The sequence below is a fragment of the Haliotis asinina genome, unplaced genomic scaffold (assembly GCF_037392515.1).
Source record: "Haliotis asinina isolate JCU_RB_2024 unplaced genomic scaffold, JCU_Hal_asi_v2 scaffold_20, whole genome shotgun sequence".
Taxonomy (NCBI): domain Eukaryota; kingdom Metazoa; phylum Mollusca; class Gastropoda; order Lepetellida; family Haliotidae; genus Haliotis; species Haliotis asinina.
The window spans coordinates 528,985-550,277 of record NW_027133892.1 but is presented as its reverse complement, the minus strand read 5'-3'; the positions used below and the strand labels follow the sequence as shown (position 1 = coordinate 550,277).

At 42.6% G+C, this 21,293-nt stretch overlaps 1 protein-coding gene across 1 annotated transcript; it reads left to right on the top strand.

Annotated features, from left to right (window-relative positions):
• The first annotated feature begins 2,319 nt into the window (after positions 1-2,319).
• LOC137269962 (uncharacterized) lies at positions 2,320-7,074 on the top strand. The gene is made up of 2 exons (XM_067803795.1): positions 2,320-2,533; positions 6,608-7,074. Exons 1-2 carry the CDS (start codon positions 2,320-2,322, stop codon positions 7,072-7,074), a joined length of 681 nt encoding a protein of 226 aa, XP_067659896.1.
• Positions 7,075-21,293: the final 14,219 nt, after the last annotated feature.

Here is a 21,293-nt window from a genome sequence, read left to right as displayed (position 1 = left end):
GTAACCAGAAACTTGATGAACCATGCTTTCGAAACCTGTATCAAAAACCTACAAATGCCAGCATGTATCTGATCACTATCTTGACCACTTGACCATTTCCAATTTAGCCCAAAGCTACCAGATCTACCAAACAACGTCTATCAGGAAAGCATGTATCTGGCCTCTACACACAGTTTGTCTGACCACTCGACCATTTCCATGGAATGTCTTTAACCCAAAGCTACTGTATCTACCCTGAAGACACCCTGTCATCTAAATCTAACCAAGCTAACATGTATCTGGCCTCTATACACACTTTGTCTGACCACTCGACCATTTCCATGGAATGTCTTTAACCCAAAGCTACTGTATCTACCCTGAAGACACCCTGTTATCTAAATCTAACCAAGCTAACATGTATCTGGCCTCTATACACAGTTTGTCAGATCCTCTTGACCATTTCCACGGGATGTCTTTAACCCAAAGTTACCATATGTATCCTGAAGACACCCTGTCATCTAAATCTACCCAAGCTATAATGTATCTGGCCTCTATACACAGTTTGTCAAACACACTTGACCAATTTCATGGAATGTCTTTAACCCACATTCACCATATCTACCCTGAAGACACCCTGTCATCTAAATCTACCCAAGCTAACATGTACTTCCATAATACCTATCACCCACTAAAATCATCCCACCCACCTCTTTTGTAAATACATCTCCTATCCAAATCCTCCATTGTATTCAAACCTTCCATTGTATGTTCATTACATGTCACATCTACTGTGTTTTTTTTCATGATATTAGCCCCATCATATGCCACCCCTCCATACACACCACCCCCCACCCCCACCCAACCCCCCACCCAAACTCAAACATGGACTCACTATTTTCAACCCCTAACGAAGATTTCCCCAAACTCATCTCCCCCCACAACATTGACCCCATCCTCATCAACTTTGGCCTCGATTTAGAAGAAATACTCCCCACCCAAGATTCAAAACAAACCCACCCACCACAAACATACCCAATGCCCCCGACACACACACCCAAACATAAAAAAAAACGCTCCCCCAAACTCCCCACAACAATCACCACCCACAAACAAAAACACCATGCAATAAAGACACCCCTCCCCAAACCCAAACCACCAACACATCCTTCTAGCATTTGCATCAAACACACACACTCCACTCAACAAATCATATTCAGTAAACAAATTCACAATCTGCCTCAAAAAACAAAAGATACAACATAAATAAATAAACACATGCGGCAGAGGGTTCAAGGTTACATTCACAGAGCACACCCACCTAACAAACACACTCAAACAGACATTCATCGACGGGAAAACAATAAAATGGGAAACACCGAGGAGGCAAACTCAAGCACAGGTGGTCATACACATCGACGCACGCGAATCACAAACAGACATAGCCAACACAATCACAACACAACCCCAAATACTAGATTACAAAACACCAAACCACCAACCACAAACAAATCAAACACACAAGTCACAATTCCTCACATTCAAACCAACCACACTACCAACACACATCACTTTCAGAGCACTCACATACAAAGTACACCCCCTTCGCAAAAAACCCCACACAATGCAGACACTGTTTTCAATACAACCACACCACAGATACATGCACAAACTTATCATATGCCCTAAATGCGAGTCGGACATACACGACATAACGGAATGCACGCACTCTACATACTGCATACAATTCCACATACATGGACAGTCTGCAAATCAAAACACCTGATCCATAAAACAGAAACAGATACTGCACACTAACAAGCACCTCAAACAAACCGACCTGCCAAAACCTGCATGCATCATCCCAACTACACACCACTCTCTACTCTCTCTCCTCTTCCAGCAACATCTCACACTCCACAAACACATCTGCTTACTCATACCACCCACTTCCACCCAAACCCCGAAAACAACCCCCCCCCTCCTGACTCCCCCCCTTCTACCCCGCCCTTCCCACAAAACCCACTGCCCATCAACCCCCCTCCCCCCTCTCCTCCAGTTCGGTCAAAGGCAAACAAACCTAAACACCCAACTCAACCCCAAAGCCCAAAATCCCCCACCCCATAAACAACCTCTCCTATGCAAAACCCAACAGCGAAAAAAACACATAACATTGCCCGCAAATTCAACATCTGTCACAAAAACCTGGCCGGTCTTCTCATCTCCATCAAATCTCTTTCCTAAACTCACATCCATTAAGCTACTCTAGCACTCCAACTAGTCATCAAAATTACTGCCCCATCCATGACCATTTATAAATTTTTCTTCCAAATTAATGCAGTCATGGCTCTGTTGCAATGGAACTGCAATGGTCTCCGAGCAAACGGGCATGAGCTTAGGGCACTCATTGCCCAAAACAAAATTAATCCTGATATAACCTTTCTACAAGAAACAAAATTATCCCCCCAAAACGCCTTCAAAATTCCAGGCTACCATTACATTCAGAAAGACAGACCTCGGCCAAGTAGCATCCCAGGCCCCCCTGCTGTTGGTCTGGGTATATTCATCACAGATAAATTAAGTTATTCAGAAATCACAATTACTACAACATCATCAGAAGTCCTGGCTATCAAAACAACCATTAAAGATAAGGAACCCACTTTCATAAATGTCCATAGAAGACCAACCCTTAAACTAACAAAATATGATTTAGACCAAATTTCAAAATTCATAATGCCCAACACCTTTATCTTCGGAGATCTGAATGCACATCATCCAACATGGGGCACAAAATCCTTTACAGACAGGCTAGACGATCAAAACCTCATTACCTTGAACGACAATAGCCCAGCAAGATACCCTCTCTCACACTTCCAAACACCTAGTGCAACTGACCTCAACATAACCACACCAATGGAAGCAAAACACAGCACATGGGAGGCACATAAAGACACCTGGGGCAGTGACCACTGCCCCATCAAAATCACCATTAACAACCTACTCACACAGCACTCACCACAGACAAACTCTACTCCCCCTACAAACACAGAAATAAGATACAACCTACACAAAGCAGATTGGAACAAATTCACTCACTCATGTAACCAAGTAAACATATCCCCCATAGAAGACCCAGACAATAACATATTTAACGCAAACCTTACAAACACTATCACAGACACCTCAAACAAATGCATAGCCACTTTTCTTCGGCCTACCTCTGAATCAAAAACAGTCCCCTGGTGGAGCCTCAAAATCATTAATGCCAGAAAGGCAAGAAAAAGGGCCCTCAATCAATCAAAGAGGGAAGCATCAAAGTTACTTTTGGCCAGAAAACTACGGAATTCCACAAAACAAGCAATCAGGGCATCTAAAAAACACTGTTGGCAAGATTTCTGTTCAACCCTGAGGCTCGACAAATCAAACACTCGAGGCTCGACAAATCAAACAAATTTAAAGCCATTTAAAAAAACATCATTCATCCTAACCTTCCAGACATAGCCACAAAGAAAGGTAAAGCAAACGCGGTAGCTGCCCATTTTTCGGAAATCAGCAGCTCCACCAACTACACACAACACTTCCAAAACATTACCAAAAATCACCCCCCATTCACCCTAGAATTACCACACGCGCACCTACAAATCAATAAACTTATAAACATCCATGACTTAAAATCTGCACTCAAACACAAAAACTCAGCCTCAGCATAGGGTCCAGATAACATCACCTACGCTATACCAAACAAACTACCAACCAACATCTTAAACCTCAAAATAACACTCTTCAATAAAATCTGGACCCAAGGAACCATACCCACACCCTGAAAAACAGCTAAGGTGGTGTCATTCCCATAGTCAGGCAAACCATCAAACTCCACTGATTCATTCAGGCCGATATCACTAACGTCCCACCTGTGCAAAACCATGGAAACTATCATTAACAACAGACTTAAACACCATATTCAAACCCTTAACCTCATAAAACAGGACCAGAGCGGTTTCACTCCAAATCGACAAACTTTAGACCACATTGTACATTTGGAACAAGATATAAGGATAGCCCAAGCACAAAAACAATACACTACGGCCATTTTCATTGACTTCAGTAAAGCCTTAGATATGGTTTGGTACAACGGCCTCCTAAAAAAACTACAGGAAAATGTCATACACGGAAGAATTCTAAATTTCATTCACAGTTTCTAGAAACCAAAGACAAATAATTATCAAATCTCACAACACTCTTTCGGACCCTTATCCATTAGAAAATGGAACCCCACAGTGCAGCATAATCTCCCCAACCCTAATCAACTTCATGATAAATGGCATTTTCCCAGATAAATAGCCTGAAATCTCCACAGCAAAATTCGCAGATGACATTTCATTGTGGACTTCCTCATCCTCTGCTGCCCAAGCCAGAACAGAAATACAAAGAATGCTAAATTATATTCAAAATTGGTCCCAAAAGTGGGGTTTCCAAATTAATGTCGACAAAACCGTAGGCATCTTATAAAAAAAACAACAAATGCAAAATTATCCCCCCAAACTGCACCTTAATAATAAAAGAAAAGCCAATTCAAAAAGGAAACCAAATTCTTAGGGGTAATATTTCACCAACACATGACATGGACTCCCCATATTCATAACCTGGTCAACTCATGTCAAAAAGATCTTAACCTAATGCAAGCCATAACAGGTACAACATGGGGTGCCAACAAACAAACACTTATACACATACATATATCTCTTATACAGTTGAGTTGGACTATGTCGCCCCGGTCCTGCACTCCCTCTCCTCCAATAATACCAAAAAACTAAACTCTATCCAGTACAAGGCCCTTAAGCTTGCACTAGGCGTTAGGACCGGCACCTCCCACAACACACTCCTCCTACTCACAGGCATACCTTCACTCAATACAAGAATAAACCAAACTCAATTACTGGGCTGGGGCCCAACATAACCCTATCTACAACCTACTCACCACAAAATACACTAACTGTAGGAAATTAACACTTATAAAACTCTCAAAGAACCCAAACATAGCACCACTACTTTACCACCTCACCAATCTGCTACAAGCACAACAGTTAAACATCATACAGCACACACCTCCCATCACCACCTACATCCATGACAAACCCCCACCCACCACTGACACCACCCTAGCATCCATATTTCAAGATCACCCCCTAAAATCTGACACTGACATCAAAACAAACCTTGTACAATCTCACCTCAACACTATTTACCCAAACCACACTCACGTCTACACCGACACATCCATAGGAACAAACAACATTACAGGCATAGGCATTCATGTAGAACAATCACCCCTATAACCACAAACCTACACTATCCAAACCACACAGCAATCACCACAGCAGAACTCACAGCCATCCTATCAGTCCTTCACCTTGTCCCCACCCTCCGCTCCCCTCCCAAAACTTCCTAATCCTCTCCGACTGCCTCAGTGCCATACAACAGCTACAACACATGCACTCACGATCACGACCAGACTTAATCCACCAGATAACCCTACAAATTCAATCTCTCCAACAAAAAGACAAAAACATCACCTTATTATGGATTCCAGGACACACTCACAACCAAGGCAACAACATCGCAGATACAGCAGCTAAACTCGTAACCGCCCACCCCACCCACTTACATACATCCAAATCCGAATTAAAACTACTCATCAAATCACACATAACAGAACAAAGCTACCAACAAAATATCAACACATACAAATCCACCTGGGTCAAAAATATCATCAGAAAACCAATCACAAAACTCCCCACATTCTCAAATTCACACCATACTGACATACTTATACTCATTACAGGCATAACAAACCTCAACCATTCACTACATCTACAAAACAGACACCCAGATGGACTATGCACACACTGGAAAACACCAGAAACCATACAACACATTTTCATCGATTGCCACCTCCAGATACAAACATTACAGAAATACATAACTCTATACCCAGCACACTCCACTTTAACATACACGAACTATTAAATCCACATAACCCACCCAATATCTTTAATGTCATAGCCTCATTCCTTCTAAAATCAAAACTACTTCACAAAAATCTAGGCCCCTCAATAAATCCCCTATATTGCTACTAAAGTCACATAAATACTTCTAAAAGGGGATCCAAATCTACAGCCCTCAACTTGTGGTCGTCTTCCCAGACGTCCGCACACCAACAATAAGCCATTTCAGTCCCACGCCACCGGCTCACAATCTACAGCCTCAACCACAGCTCACCGCAGCGCTCCTGAGTCCCATTATAGTTATATAACCACCTACAGCCTTACACCTCCAACCCAAACCGCTAGCCACAACAAACCATACTCCAGTTCCCCCACCCTCACACACAGCAACCCCCCACCGCCATAAACTACCCACCCCCACCCACCCACTCACACCCCCACAACTCCATACACTGCGCCCAACTCCCCCTCGCGCTACCACTTCCCGCCCCCTCACACATGTAAATAAAACCCACTGCCCCCACCCCCACTATGTATAAAACCAACACCACCCACCTATTGTAAATATTCTCCACACTTGTAAAGTACCCTTAACCTACAACTCCATCATCCAACACCACCCTCAGGGTACATCGCCAACCAGCCACATTCCGCCCAAACCAGACCCGGCATTTTCACTCCTCCAACCCCCACCCCACCCTCAGGGTACATCGCCAACCAGCCACATTCCGCCCAAACCAGACCCGGCATCTTCACTCCTCCAACCCCCACCCCACCCTCAGGGTACATCGCCAACCAGCCACTTTCCGTCCAAACCAGACCCGGCATCTTCACTCCTCCAACCCCCACTCCACCCTCAGGGTACATCGCCAACCAGCCACATTCCGCCCAAACCAGACCCGGCATCTTCACTCCTCCAACCCCCACCCCACCCTCAGGGTACATCGCCAACCAGCCACTTTCCGTCCAAACCAGACCCGGCATCTTCACTCCTCAAACCCCCACCCCACCCTCAGGGTACATCGCCAACCAGCCACTTTCCGTCCAAACCAGACCCGGCATCTTCACTCCTCCAACCCCCACTCCACCCTAAGGGTACATCGCCAATCAGCCACTTTCCGTCCAAACCAAACCCGGCATCTTCGCTCCTCCACCCCCTCACCACCATCCCCAACCCCAACCCCTACTTTTTCATACTCTTTTTCTTTCTTTAGTACCATGTATTACCTGTACAGATTAACTGTACAACACCATGTCATAAGCCCCCTTTGCCATACTCCACTCCCCCTACCCCACCCATCCCCATCGGCAATTTTATCTATCCAGCTTTATCCTTTAATTCTTAGTCTCATTTAACCAAATCAAACCCTCCCTCTCTATAAATGTCGGGGCCCACACTTATCATTCAAAATTATCATACCCCCCAACATCCACATTTACATTTTTTGGGGTACATGCATTCCATATTACCAATTATTTATTATTTTCCATCCCCACACCTTTCCCATCTGCGAAACTGGCCTAAGGATAAAAGTTATAATAATCGTAATCTTATCTGCCACCACATCACAACCATCACATAAAATTCTTAATTACAAATTCATAAACACAAAACAACCCACCCCAACCAACCCTAACAACCAAATTACCTTTCTCATGTTTCCGTCCACCACCCTCCCCGCCTTTATCACTTTTGGCAGCCTCAAATATAGTCTTCCATGTCATTAAAAATCCACCCCAATGTGAATTCTGCTTTCAGTACAATCACACCTCCGAATCCTGTACAAACCTCCCCCTCTGCCCCAAATGCGGATACGACAATCACAACAATGCACCTTCACAACATACTGCATACCTGTAAAACATATGGACACGCAATAAATCATAACACCTTCCCAAAAAACAAACACAAATACTAAAATCAAACAAGCACCTCAAACACACGGATCTGCCAAAGCCTGCCCCCCACCACATAACACACTACTCACTGCTATCACTCTCTTCACAATCACCCACAAACACTTCCACATCCCCTACCGCCTCACTCTCCCCATACCACATCAAAAACCGGTCCCAAAAAACAAAACCGCCAATACCATCCCCCATCAACATCCATCACCCCTACTCTCTCCCCAATTCGTCTCATCAAACCACCCTCCAAACAACCCGACCCCCCGACCCAAACCCACCAAACCTGTCACCCAACCCCAACCCAATCCCCAAACCAGCAAACAAATGTCCCTTTCTCCTGACCCTATCCACCAATACCTCAAAGCCCACAAACCAACCACACCCAAAACCAGCCCCACCATCCCCCCAAACACAGTCAATCAAAACAAACCCAAAAAACCCACATCCAACCATCATTCCCAGCATCCATTAAACCCTGTTCATTAAAACACAAAACACCCACCACACCCACTCACAAACCCAACATTAAACTCACCCCTCAGAAACTCAATCAGAACCTCAATATCATAGTGGAATTCATAACAACAGTAAGTCTCACGCAAAACCCTACAGAAAAAAAATCCATACCATAACTCGGAAACTTAAACATCTATCATAAACCCCTAGCCAGTCTACTCATTGCTGTCAAATCTCTTTCTTCAATACTACCACCACTAAGCTGCCCTAGCATAGTTACCCCCATATATCAAAATTCTTGCCCAACCCATGACCTTAAAGTGCTTTTCCAAATTTCTGTAGTCATGGCAATGATGCAATGGAATTGTAACAGTCTCTGAGCAAACGGGCATGAGCTTAAGGCACTCATCGTCCAAAACAAAATCCCCCCCACCCCCTAGTTAATATTCCTCCAAGACATAAAATTATCCCCCCAAAATGCCTTCAAAATACCAGGCTAACATTACATTCGGAAAGACCGTCCTTTGGAGATAAAAGTTCAAAAGATATGTGCCAATGTCCACTTTCGCGATTTGGTAAGCTGTGTTCTGGTGAAGGTTTTGTTAGACTCAGTGGTGGAGTGTAACGAAAAGTACTGAGGATAAGTTTACTTAGACTGACAATACCTTACCTACTAACACAGCACACCCCCAACTCCATTACCACCCCCACCCCCACCCCCAACACACACAGAAACCAAATACAACCTAAAATAAACAGACTGTCATAAATTTAAACAACTATGCTTCCAAATAAATGTACACAACATCTACGACCACGACATAGACACCTTCAACACAAACCTTACTAACACTATAATTGACATAACAAATAAATGCATACCCACCTTTCAGGCCCCACACCAACACTAAAAACAGTCCTCTGGTGGAGCCTCGAAATTATAAATGCCAGAAAGGCTAGAGAAATGGCCTTCAACCAAGCAAAGAGGACCCGTTCAAAAATATATTTGGCCAGAAAACTCAAAAACAACACAAAAAAGGTCATCAGGGCTGTTAAAAAAGAACATTGGGGAAAGTTTTGCTCAACCCTTAGACTAGATCAATCTAATTCAGGCAAACTGTGGAATAACTTTAAAGCCATTCAGGGAAACTCAAAAAGAATCATTCAACCAAACCTTCCGGACCTCCCCACAAACAAAGAAAAAGCAAACGCAGTAGCAGCCCACTTCTCAAAACCAGCAGCTCCACCAACTAGGCAACTACACCCCACAATTTCAACAAAACTTCACAATCCAACATCCCTTCAGCCCCGGACCACCTCACTCCCACTTACCCAGAAACAAAAATATAAACATCCATGAACTCACAGATGCACTCAAACATAAAACAAGAGTCATCAGAAGATGACATATTCCCCCCTGCCCCCACATGTTTGAAAGGACAAATATTCTGAGAGTTACTCATTGTTCTTTTAGACTAAGTTTGAACTGTTTCCATGGAATTCATGAAAATTATAAACGCCATATATCTGTAACCAGCAAAGTCACAATTTCAAGATCTGTCTTATATATCTGCCAAGATCTGTTGAAAGATATGAAATGGTTTTCAAGTTGTGCTCTGGGAACGAAGCCCACCCCTCCACTTTGAGACTAAATCTGAAACGACATTTTCTATGGAAACCAAGAAAACAATACATCACAAAAACCTTTAAAAACCAAAAGGCACCACTTTGGGGTCTGCCACACATATCTAGAAAGCTTTACTAACAGATATAAGTTTCTGAGTTCTGCTCCGAAAAAGAAACACACCTCTCACTTTTCAGACTAGGTCCAAAACGTTTCCATGGAAACCGAGAAAACAATACATCACAAGATCCTGTACATGGCAAAAGGCACCATTTCAGGTTCTGACTGATATATCTACCAAGTTTCGCAGAAAAATATGAAACGGTTTTGGAGTTCTGCTCCAGAAACGAAACACACCTCTCACATTTAAGACTATGTCTGAAACATTTCCATGGAAACCAAGAAAATAATAAATCACAAAAACCTGTAAATACCAAAAGGCAGCACTATAGGTTCAGACTGATATGTCTACCAAGTTCTGCAGAAAAATATTGAATAGTTTTTGAGTTGTGCTCTGGAAGCGAAGCCCATCCCTCTATTTTGAGACTATATCCAAAACGTTTCCATGGAAATCGCAAAATAATAAATCAAGACAACCTGTACATAGCAAAAGGCACCACATCAGCTTCTGACTGATATATATACCAAGTTTTGCAGAAAATATTGAACGACTTTTGAGTTAAGCTCCGGAAACGAAGCCCACACCACCATAAGACTAACACCAAAATGTTCCATGGAAAAACAAAAAAAATATAAATGCCAAAAATCAGTAAATAGCAAAAGGCACAACTATAGGTTGAGATTACTATACTTATCAAGTTTTTCTAAAAATATTGAACGGTTTCTGAGTTATGGAAACATAATGATTACGGACGGATGGACAGACGGACGAGGTGTCGACTATATCCCCCTGTATTACATGCTGGGGGGATAGAAACAGCCTCAGCGCCGGGTCCAGATAACATCACATACACTATAATAAACAAACTTACACCCAACATGCATAACCTTATTCTTACCCTGTTCAATAAAATCTGGACTCAAGGAACACTACCAATTTCTTGCAAAACAGCCAAGGTGGTGTCAATCCTGAAACCAGGGAAACCCACCAACTCCCCACATTCCTTCAGACCCATCTTCCTCACCTCTCATTTATATAAAACCATGGAGACTATAGTTAATAACAGACTAAAACACCACATCCAAACCCATAACCTTATAAAGCAGGACCAGAGCGGCTTCACTCCAAATCGGCAAACTTTAGACCACATTTTGCTTTTGGAGCATGATATCAGGATAGCACAGCAGAAAAACAATACACAATGGCCATTTTCATAGATTTTAGTAAAGCATTCGACATGGCTTGGAATAACAGCCTAATAAAAAAAACTCCAAAACAATGCCATACACAGAAAAATTCTAAATTTCATTCACCATTTCCTTAAAGATAGACATTTAATAGTCAAATCTCACACCACCCTCTCGGACCCTTTTCCATGAGAAAATGGCACCCCCAGGGCAGCATCCTCTCACCAACACTTTCCAACTTTATGATCAACGACATCTTCCAAGAAAAATGGCCTGAAATTACAACTGCTAAATTTGCTGAGAACATTTCTTTCTGGATCTCATCAAGTTCAGTTAACCAAGGCACAGTAAAAGCCCAACGCAAGCTGAATCATCTCCAAAATTGGGCCCAAAAAAACCATGGGCATTCTATTGAAAAAACAACATATGCAAAATTATACACCCAACCCTCACCTAAACAATCAAAAAATAAATTTCGAAAAGGAAGCAAAATTCTTAGGTGTAACCTTTCGACCAACACTTAACATGGACTCCCCATATTAATGACTTGGTCAACAACTGTCAAAAAGATCTAAATTTAATGAAATGTATTCGTGGCACCACATGGGGAGCTGACAAACAAACATTATTAAACATATACCATTGCCTTATACAGTCGAAATTGGACTACGCCGCCCTGGTCCTGCACTCTCTCTCCGCAGCAACCTCCAAAAGCTTAACTCCATTCCATATAAAGCCCTTAAATTAGCCCTAGGGGTCAGGACTGGCACCCCCCCTAACCACACTCCTCCTCCTCCTCACAGGCATCCCTTCAATCAGTACACGAATAAACCGAATTGAACTCAATTACTGGGGTTGGGGCCCAACACAACCCTATATTTATAACCAAATCAAAACAAAATACACAAAAATAAAAAAATCCACCCTTAAAAACAAAAATATCACACCGTTATACTCACATCTCACCAGTCTGTTACATCACAACAACTAGACACAATACAGCAAACACCTCTCATAGCAAGTTGCATACATAACATACCACCACCTACCACAGACACCACACTTGAAAACATCTTCATTAACAACTCAAACAATCCTGACACCCACACCAAAACAAACTTCATTCAAACCCACTTAAACTCACTCTACCCCAACCATACCCACATTTACATGGACGCATCCATCACACCAAACAAACCCACAGGATATTATAGGCATACATATACAGATAAATCCCCCGATCTCCACCAACCTACACTACACAAACCACACTAATATCAACACTGCAGAACTCACCGCCATACGTACAGCCCTCCATATTATCCCCATCCTCCCAGCCTCCAACTTCTTAATTATCACCGACTCGTTAGCAGCTATCAAACAACTACATAACAAACACTCCAAATCCCGACCCGACCTCATATACAAAATCACCCTCCAAATCCACACTCTCTATAAACAGAACAAAAACACCACACTCCTCTTGATTCCAGCACACACACATAATATTGGTACCAACACAGCAGACATAGCAGCAAAACTAGCAACCACCCACCCATCTCCAGCCATCCAACTCCACACCTCCAAAACAAATCAAATCAAACCCATCTTCCAAGCTATCGCCACTTTCATTACAAACTCTCTTACAGCCCATAAAATATAACATCTTCTCTGTATAACCAACTCAGCCACAGCCGCCATCTTGCTCACTGTATAAACAAGCTCACAAACTCCTACGGTCCAGCAAGCTGGTGCGTGGTCATCTTCTCTGATAAGTTTTATCTTTTCATATCATACTCCAAACCTTCACTTTACCATTTATTTCATCATATACCACCCTCATTCTATACCAAAATATATTTTAGTTCAATCCTAAAGTTTCTACAGTTAATACGCGTTTCACCACTTCTTTTATCATCGCCAATTTTAATCACCCCAGGCCTTTGCCTTACCATCTTCCCACCACCACCTCGTCCCAACCCCCCCACCACTGCTCCACCCCATCCCCGCCCCGTTTTCTCCCACTATCTAACCCTCAAACCTTCTCTACTCTTATAATCAAATGGTAACTACATTCCCCAACTTTCCTTGTCGGCATACAATAAACCAACTGGTTTACCCAAAATTCCTTAGACTTACTCCCAACACTTTAGTCATTTTTGGGGTAGGTGGTTTCCCTTATTCCCCACTCTTTATTATTATTTCTTGTCCCCACCTACCCCGTCGGCAATACTGGCACTTTGCTAAAAGCCGACATAAACCCCCCCAAAATTTGAATCTTATCTGCCTCATACTTGCATGACATACAAGAAGCTGTATCGAAACGTCGCTCCATCCAAATAAAGAAGTTGCTCATCCATAAAGTTTTGTCATTATTTAATACGCATTTGACTTTTTGTTTGTTTTTGCGAATGATGCCATCAGGAATCAGGATTCAGAAAACATGATCTGGGGGAGGGTCTGTCACCTGGGAGTATCTACATGGGTCTCCTTTTCGGGGTCTGCTGTCTGGGGGAGGGTGTGTCGCCTGGGAGTATCTACATGGGTCTCCTTTTCGGGGGCTGCTGTCTGGGGGAGGGTCTGTCACCTGGGAGTATCTACATGGGTCTCCTTTTCGGGGTCTGCTGTCTGGGGGAGGGTGTGTCGCCTGGGAGTATCTACATGGGTCTCCTTTTCGGGGGCTGCTGTCTGGGGGAGGGTCTGTCACCTGGGAGTATCTACATGGGTCTCCTTTTCGGGGTCTGCTGTCTGGGGGAGGGTGTGTCGCCTGGGAGTATCTACATGGGTCTCCTTTTCGGGGGCTGCTGTCTGGGGGAGGGTCTGTCACCTGGGAGTATCTACATGGGTCTCCTTTTCGGGGTCTGCTGTCTGGGGGAGGGTGTGTCGCCTGGGAGTATCTACATGGGTAACCTTCTTGGGGTCTGCTGTCTGGGGGAGGGTCTGTCACCTGGCAGTATCTACATGGGTCTCCTTTTCGGGGGCTCCTGTCTGGGGGAGGGTGTGTCACCTTGGGGGCATCTACATAGGTCTCCTTTTCGGGGGCTGCTGTCTGGGGGAGGGTGTGTCACCTTGGGGGCATCTACATGGGTCTCCTTTTCGGGGTCTGCTGTCTGGGGGAGGGTCTGTCACCTGGGAGTATCTACATGGGTCTCCTTTTCGGGGGCTGCTGTCTGGGGGAGGGTGTGTCACCTTGGGGGAATCTACATGGGTCTCCTTTTCGGGGGCTGCTGTCTGGGGGAGGGTGTGTCGCCTGGGAGTATCTACATGGGTAACCTTCTTGGGGTCTGCTGTCTGGGGGAGGGTCTGTCACCTGGCAGTATCTACATGGGTCTCCTTTTCGGGGTCTGCTGTCTGGGGGAGGGTGTGTCACCTTGGGGGCATCTACATGGGTCTCCTTTTCGGGGGCTGCTGTCTGGGGGAGGGTGTGTCGCCTGGGAGTATCTACATGGGTAACCTTCTTGGGGTCTGCTGTCTGGGGGAGGGTCTGTCACCTGGCAGTATCTACATGGGTCTCCTTTTCGGGGTCTGCTGTCTGGGGGAGGGTGTGTCACCTTGGGGGCATCTACATGGGTCTCCTTTTCGGGGGCTGCTGTCTGGGGCAAGGTGTGTCACCTGGGAGTATCTACATGTGTCTCCTTTTCGGGGTCTGCTGTCTGGGGGAGGGTGTGTCGCCTGGCAGTATCTACATGTGTCTCCTTTTAGGGTCTGCTGTCTGGGGGAGGGTGTGTCGCCTGAGAGTATCTACATGGGTAACCTTCTTGGGGTCTGCTGTCTGGGGGAGGGTGTGTCACCTGGCAGTATCTACATGGGTAACCTTCTTGGGGTCTGCTGTCTGGGGGAGGGTGTGTCACCTTGGGGGTATCTACATGGGTTTCCTTTTCTTGGTCTTCCGCCTAGGGTCTTCACCTGGGAAATATGTGTCACCTGGGGTATCCACATGGATACCCTTCAGGGTGTCAGACATTGGGGGTGTCATCTGAGGTTATCTACACAGGTCACCTTATCAAGGTATGTCAACTGGGAGGGTGGGTCACCTGGGTATCTACATGAGTCACCTTATGGGGGGTCTGTCAACTGGGAGGGTGGGTCACCTGGGTTATCTATCAATAATACCTCATTGGGTCTGTCACCTTGGGGAGGGTGTGTCATCAGGGGTTATCTACATGGGTCACCTTATGGGGGGGTCTGTCACCTGGGGGCAAAATGTTTACCTGAGGGGACAGAGGTTACCTGTGGGGTTTGTCATCTGACGGGACAATGTTTACCTGTGAGGTCTGTCATCTGCAGGGACTGTGTTCACCTGGAGGGTCTGTCATCTGGGTGAATGGTGATCACCTGGGGGTCTGTCATCTCTCATCTGTTAGTTTTAGAAAAATGATCCACATGTTAAAATATCTGTTCTCAACAATACAAAATTTACATTTCATTACAAATATTACCAACAGAATATTTTCCATATATTGCATTGTATGTAGGAAACAGTTATTCTTTATTTTTGCATTTTTGATAGATAGTGTTCACTTGTCATTGTGTACAGTATATGTCAAATTTTGGGCACAAAATTAGAAATTCAGAACAAAAGAACAAATATACGCCAAAAGCGTATTTTCTGTTTATTGTGTTGTGTTGTAGATATAGAAAATTCTTCTTGTTGTACGCTATTAACACCGAGTTTAGTTGTTAGCTTTGAGTTACTGAGTGTAATATCATCATAGAATAGTATATATAATCATGGTTAGAACAATACACAATAATTCAAGTGAAACACGTATGCTTTAGAACTTTTGACACATGTGAAATAACAAGGATAAGCCCCTGGGGTGGTTATTTGACCATCTCTCCGTGCAATACCGGAACAAGGCTCAACTTCGCTTTACCTTATTCCTGGTATCGCACCTAGAAAAAAACATTTCCCTTGGCATATCAAGTTTGCCACACATATCCCTCTACCTCAATGTTTTTCTGGAAACATCTTCAATAAATAAATTCACCTCAAGGTCCCCTGCAGGTGGTTATCACATCGTACCACTCGCTTTGCGGTCATCATTTCACCCATAAACCAAGGACTTCAGTGTCCCCTAATTTTCAAACACTGCTTGACATTTTTACACTGTCAACAATCATAACAATACTGAATGCTGATGTTCAGACCTGTTCAGATTCCAATATTCAGCCCCAAATCTGCAAGAAATTGCAGAAGATATTCCCAATTTTCACAGAATTTACTAAAGAAAATTGAAAATAATAAAATGTTGGACAGTTAGAAACATGTGGTTCCTTAAAGGTCACATGCAACATAAAACACAACTTTCAAGATTCTGATACCTTTAGGTATGCACTTACTGAAACTAATCATGATAAGTGCCAATTTAGTCTATAAAGTTGAAAACAAGAGTCATCAAAAGATGACATATGCCCCCGGCCCCCACATGCTTCAAAGGACAAATAATCTGACAGGTACTCATTTTTTTTTTTACTAAGTAACCAGCAAAGTAACAATTTGAAGATCTCTCTCATATATCTGCCAAGATCTATTGAAAGATTTGAAATGGTTTTCGAGTTGTGCTCTGGAAAGAAGCCCACCCCTCCACTTTGAGACTAAGTCCAAAACGATTCCATGGAAACCGAGAAAATAACACATCACATGATCCTGTACATAGCAAAAGGCACCACTTCAGCTTCTGACTGATATATCTACCTAGTTTTGCAGAAAAATATTGAATGGTTTTTTAGTTCTGCTCCGGAAACGAAACACACCTCTCACTTTGCAGACTATGTCTGAAACATTTCCATGGAAGCCAAGAAAATAATCACAAAAACCTGTACATAGCAAAAGGCACCACTTTAGGTTCTGACTGATATATCTACCAAGTTTTGCAGAAAAATATGGAACTGTTTTGGAGTTCTGCTCCGGAAACGAAGCCCACCCCACCACAAGACTAACACCAAAATGTTCCATGGAAAAAAAAATAAAAAATAAAAATGCCCAAAATCTGTAAATAGCAAAAGGTACAACCATAGGCTGAGATTATTAAATCTATCAACTTTGGTCTAAAAATATTGAACGGTTTCTGAGTTACGCTCCGGAAACAAATTGATTACGGAGGGACGGACAAACTCCAGCCTTTTTTTCGGATGACTGGATTTGATGGAAACTGGTGCAAACTCTTTCAAATCCTGCTTTGTACTTGGACGAATGACACTTTCCAGTCACGCAGTAGTTCACCATCTCTGCTGAGATGATTTTTGATTTGATCAAACTCAAATTCAGGGAACGACTGTTTTTACAAAACCTAACATCTCCATATACATTCTCTAAGGATAACAACTTATTCTTGTGTAATTGACTTTGTTTGACAAAGGTTTCTGAATCTATACTGAAACAATGCATCAAGTACAATAAAAGAAGTTGTTATCCATAAAGAATCTTACTTTCTTGTGACTAGCCATACTTATAAAAGGCCCATCAAACAGATCATCTTTTTGTACACTCAATGAGCCCTCAGCGTATCAGCAAATGAACCAGCCAAGCAGCAATGTACATTAGATGTCATGAATAAGTCATAATTGTGTTTTAATTATGTTTGATTTTTTTGGTTGCATGTGACCTTTAAAAGATATAAAATAAACATTCCCACCCAAATGATCATTAATCAAAACATGTCATTTTTGTAAACAAAGATTGCTGTCAAAATATGATACCTACCAACTAAGTCAAATTATCCTAAACAGTGGGCGGTGCATCGCTGTTGCATGCCCGCCATGTTAAACAAAAGATACCTCGGAAACAGACCATTTGAAAAACCGCACACAGTTTGGTTTCATCTCAGTTTCAACTTTTTGGAATTTCTCCCTGCGATATTGTTCAAGTTCAAATACAAAAAAATACCAGAATTCACGTCGGGTACACTTACGACGTATGAATGGATGAAAGACTTTTGATCGTTCACATTTAGCTGTCATAATAATAAACAACCACTGCCTTTTTCGCGAGAGGAGTTGAGATCAATCGCCTGTTGACGCTTGCCGCTCAACACTGGCAACAGCGGATGATGGCGCAGTCGCATGCCTGCTCTGCTATATCTCTCTACAACGTAATCAAAACATAAATAAATATATCTGAAAGGTACAAACAGTTAAACACTACCTTATGTATCCACATGTTGCGAGGATATCTCATGACATATCGCATGTTGTTCATAAACTGCAAAAATCCCAGCACGTTCTTCGTTGCCGCCATTTTCTATTTCAGCAAAGTTCAAGGTCGTCATAGACAGCAAGAGTACCACGGAAAGAAAAAAACATTTTTTTTGTTTCTGTCTCGGTGTTTGCATTAATATTCTAATTGGGAGAATCGAGGTGACAGTCACTTATCGTTTATTTTGGGTAGAATATACATGGGTTTTTTTGTTTTTGTTTTTAAAAACTGTTTAAGCATGAAAAAATGCATTAATTTCGATCTATTTACTTTCAGTGCCTGTCAGGGTTACACAGCACAATTAACATGATATTGTAAAACATATAATGTGTTCATCATTTAAATATATAATTTATGGAATTAGATTCATGCTGTAGCTTCAATAATATGCTATGATATCGGCAATCTTTATGAAAATCACTTCCCCGGTATAGTCTGGCATGCGTAAAGACCATGAACCAGTGCAGTCCATGCAGGTTTAGAATATGTTCTGTAGCAAGTCTAGATAAGGAAAGTCTCTGGGCTTTTGTGATATTGAATGAATAAAATGTTGGAACTTTTTGTACACATATGAGATGATCCGTGAAGGTCCGGGGTAGAAAATAGGCAGCGCAGATACCACAGGAAAAACACCCTCACACAGTTGACAGACCCCCAGGTGACACACCCTCCCCTAGACGACATACCTCCATAAGGTGACCCATGTAGATATACCCAGGTGACACACCCTCCCCCAAATGACACAACCTCCCCCAGACGGCAGATCCCCATAAGATCCAGGTTAGAATAGGCCTTTAGCAACCCATGCTTGCCATAAAAGGAAACTCTACCCTAACGAGACCGGGTGGCCAGGCTGGCTAACTTGGTTGACGCATGTCATTGGTTGCCATTTGCGCAGATCGATGCTCACTCATTTTGTTGATCACTGCATTGTTTGGTGCAGACCCGATTATTTACACACCGCCGACAAAATTATAGGTGGAATATATTGCTGAGTGCACTCATTTCAGAGACTTGATGTTACTCTAACCATGGTATAATATCAGACCTTTGCACTGGTCGTTAGTAGTACGAGCCATCATTTGTTCTCTGGCCAGTTGGACAAGACATAGAAATCTGTCTTTTGCATAACTAACAGTCGACAGGCGGTCTGAAGTCAGTGACGTAAGATATGTAAACATGACGTCATTACCTGTGTCTTCACACAAACTTAGCAGTGACTCAGCTGACTGTGGCAGACGTCAAATCTCAATGTGGCCTGAAAATCGGGGCATTTTGGAAATCTTTTTTTCCTAAAGGGTGTCTGTTTCAATGACTGGTTTTGTATTTGCAGTAATACCATAAAATCCTTTCAGGGAAATCTACGATTTTTTAAATTTGCAAATTTGACCTTTAACACTCCAACTGGATTCTGCACTATGTAGGAAAAGAAATACATGCGATGTCACCAAACATTATAATGGGAGGTAGGTGCAGACGAAGAGCAAGATGAACAGGCATCAGAATGTCAACTGAAAATTTATTGACCCTTAACTTAAAATGAAACTTTATGTTTGCGACAATGAAGCGATTAAAACTATTGCATATGTAGAGGCGCTAATTAACACATTTAAACACATCATGTGCACGAAATCATACAGCTTTTGTTACCTGTATCGCAACTTTCTAAATTTAACGTTCATGGATAGATGTTTGTAGAAGCATAGATACAGTTAGATGTAAATGACGCTATCACTGGATTGTCTGATTCGAAGTAAACATTCCCCAGAAATATACATACACATGTAGAGTCTGATGCCGGCGTTACCGCTTTGTGCACCGATATTGTTTCACATGTTAAAAATAGAGTTAGGATATTGAATATTAAAAATGAACAATAAAATGAAAAACAGAATTAAAATATAATTCCCAACATATTGATCCCTCACCTGAATGTTTAAGTTCATTTGTAAATTTGTTGGCGTCTCTGCAGTATGGTGTTTCATCAATGAAGATAAAATATCTCATGGGGCTGGACACGACATGGGTCAAGTGACCTGATGAAAAGACAATGTTATCAGCTTGAAGATCTACAGTTGCAGAACACAGTAATCAATGTATTGGACTGGAGGTCTTTCCTTTGCCTGGACAAGAGGGTGACCTTTGACTGTGAAAGGAGGGTAGTGGTGGGGTGGCAATGTTTCAGTCACATGTTGTCAGTTTATATTTCTCTCTTATAATGAATAAACTTTGAGAACATTCATAATGTCAAGTTTATTAAAAAAACTATTAAGACTGAGCATAAACTTACAAATTGTGCAAGTCATCCTGGGGAAGTGGTTTACCAGCCTTATCAGTTACAGTCATCTGTGCTGTGACCTCTAGAGTTGACGGCTAAGTTTAGCTTACAAGTACATAATGGCTTATCCTCCTGACTTTCAAACATGTACAATCTGATGTGCTACATCTTAAACACAAATCCCGCCACAGATATCCGGACAGGGCAGATAACCAAAACAGCTCATCTCGTAAGCACAAAAACACATGGTCAGAAAACGAGGTGAAAACAGGGGGGTGCGTCTACGCGCATTTGTAAAGTTGTTTCTGATTGCACAAAGAATACAAATGAACCAATGAAAAGAAGGATAACAAAGCGATAAATGTGACGTCAAATGTTGACTTCGTGAAGGTAAAAAATTCCGAAGTGTAAAAAACATATTTATGCAAACCGCACATGTTTGTAAAAATTTTCATATTCAGAAGAATCATCCAGCTTCAAATTCCACTAGTAACTGTATTTTTTAACAACGTGTTTATGTCGAAATAAAAATGGAAA

Coding starts and splice junctions, on each gene's coding strand:
- LOC137269962 (XM_067803795.1), top strand. CDS start 2,320: ATGGCTCTGTTGCAATGGAACTGCAATGGTCTCCGAGCAAACGGGCAT. Junction 2,534..6,607: donor CCCCCCTGCTGTTGGTCTGG/GTATATTCATCA, acceptor CACCACCCTCAG/GGTACATCGCCAACCAGCCA.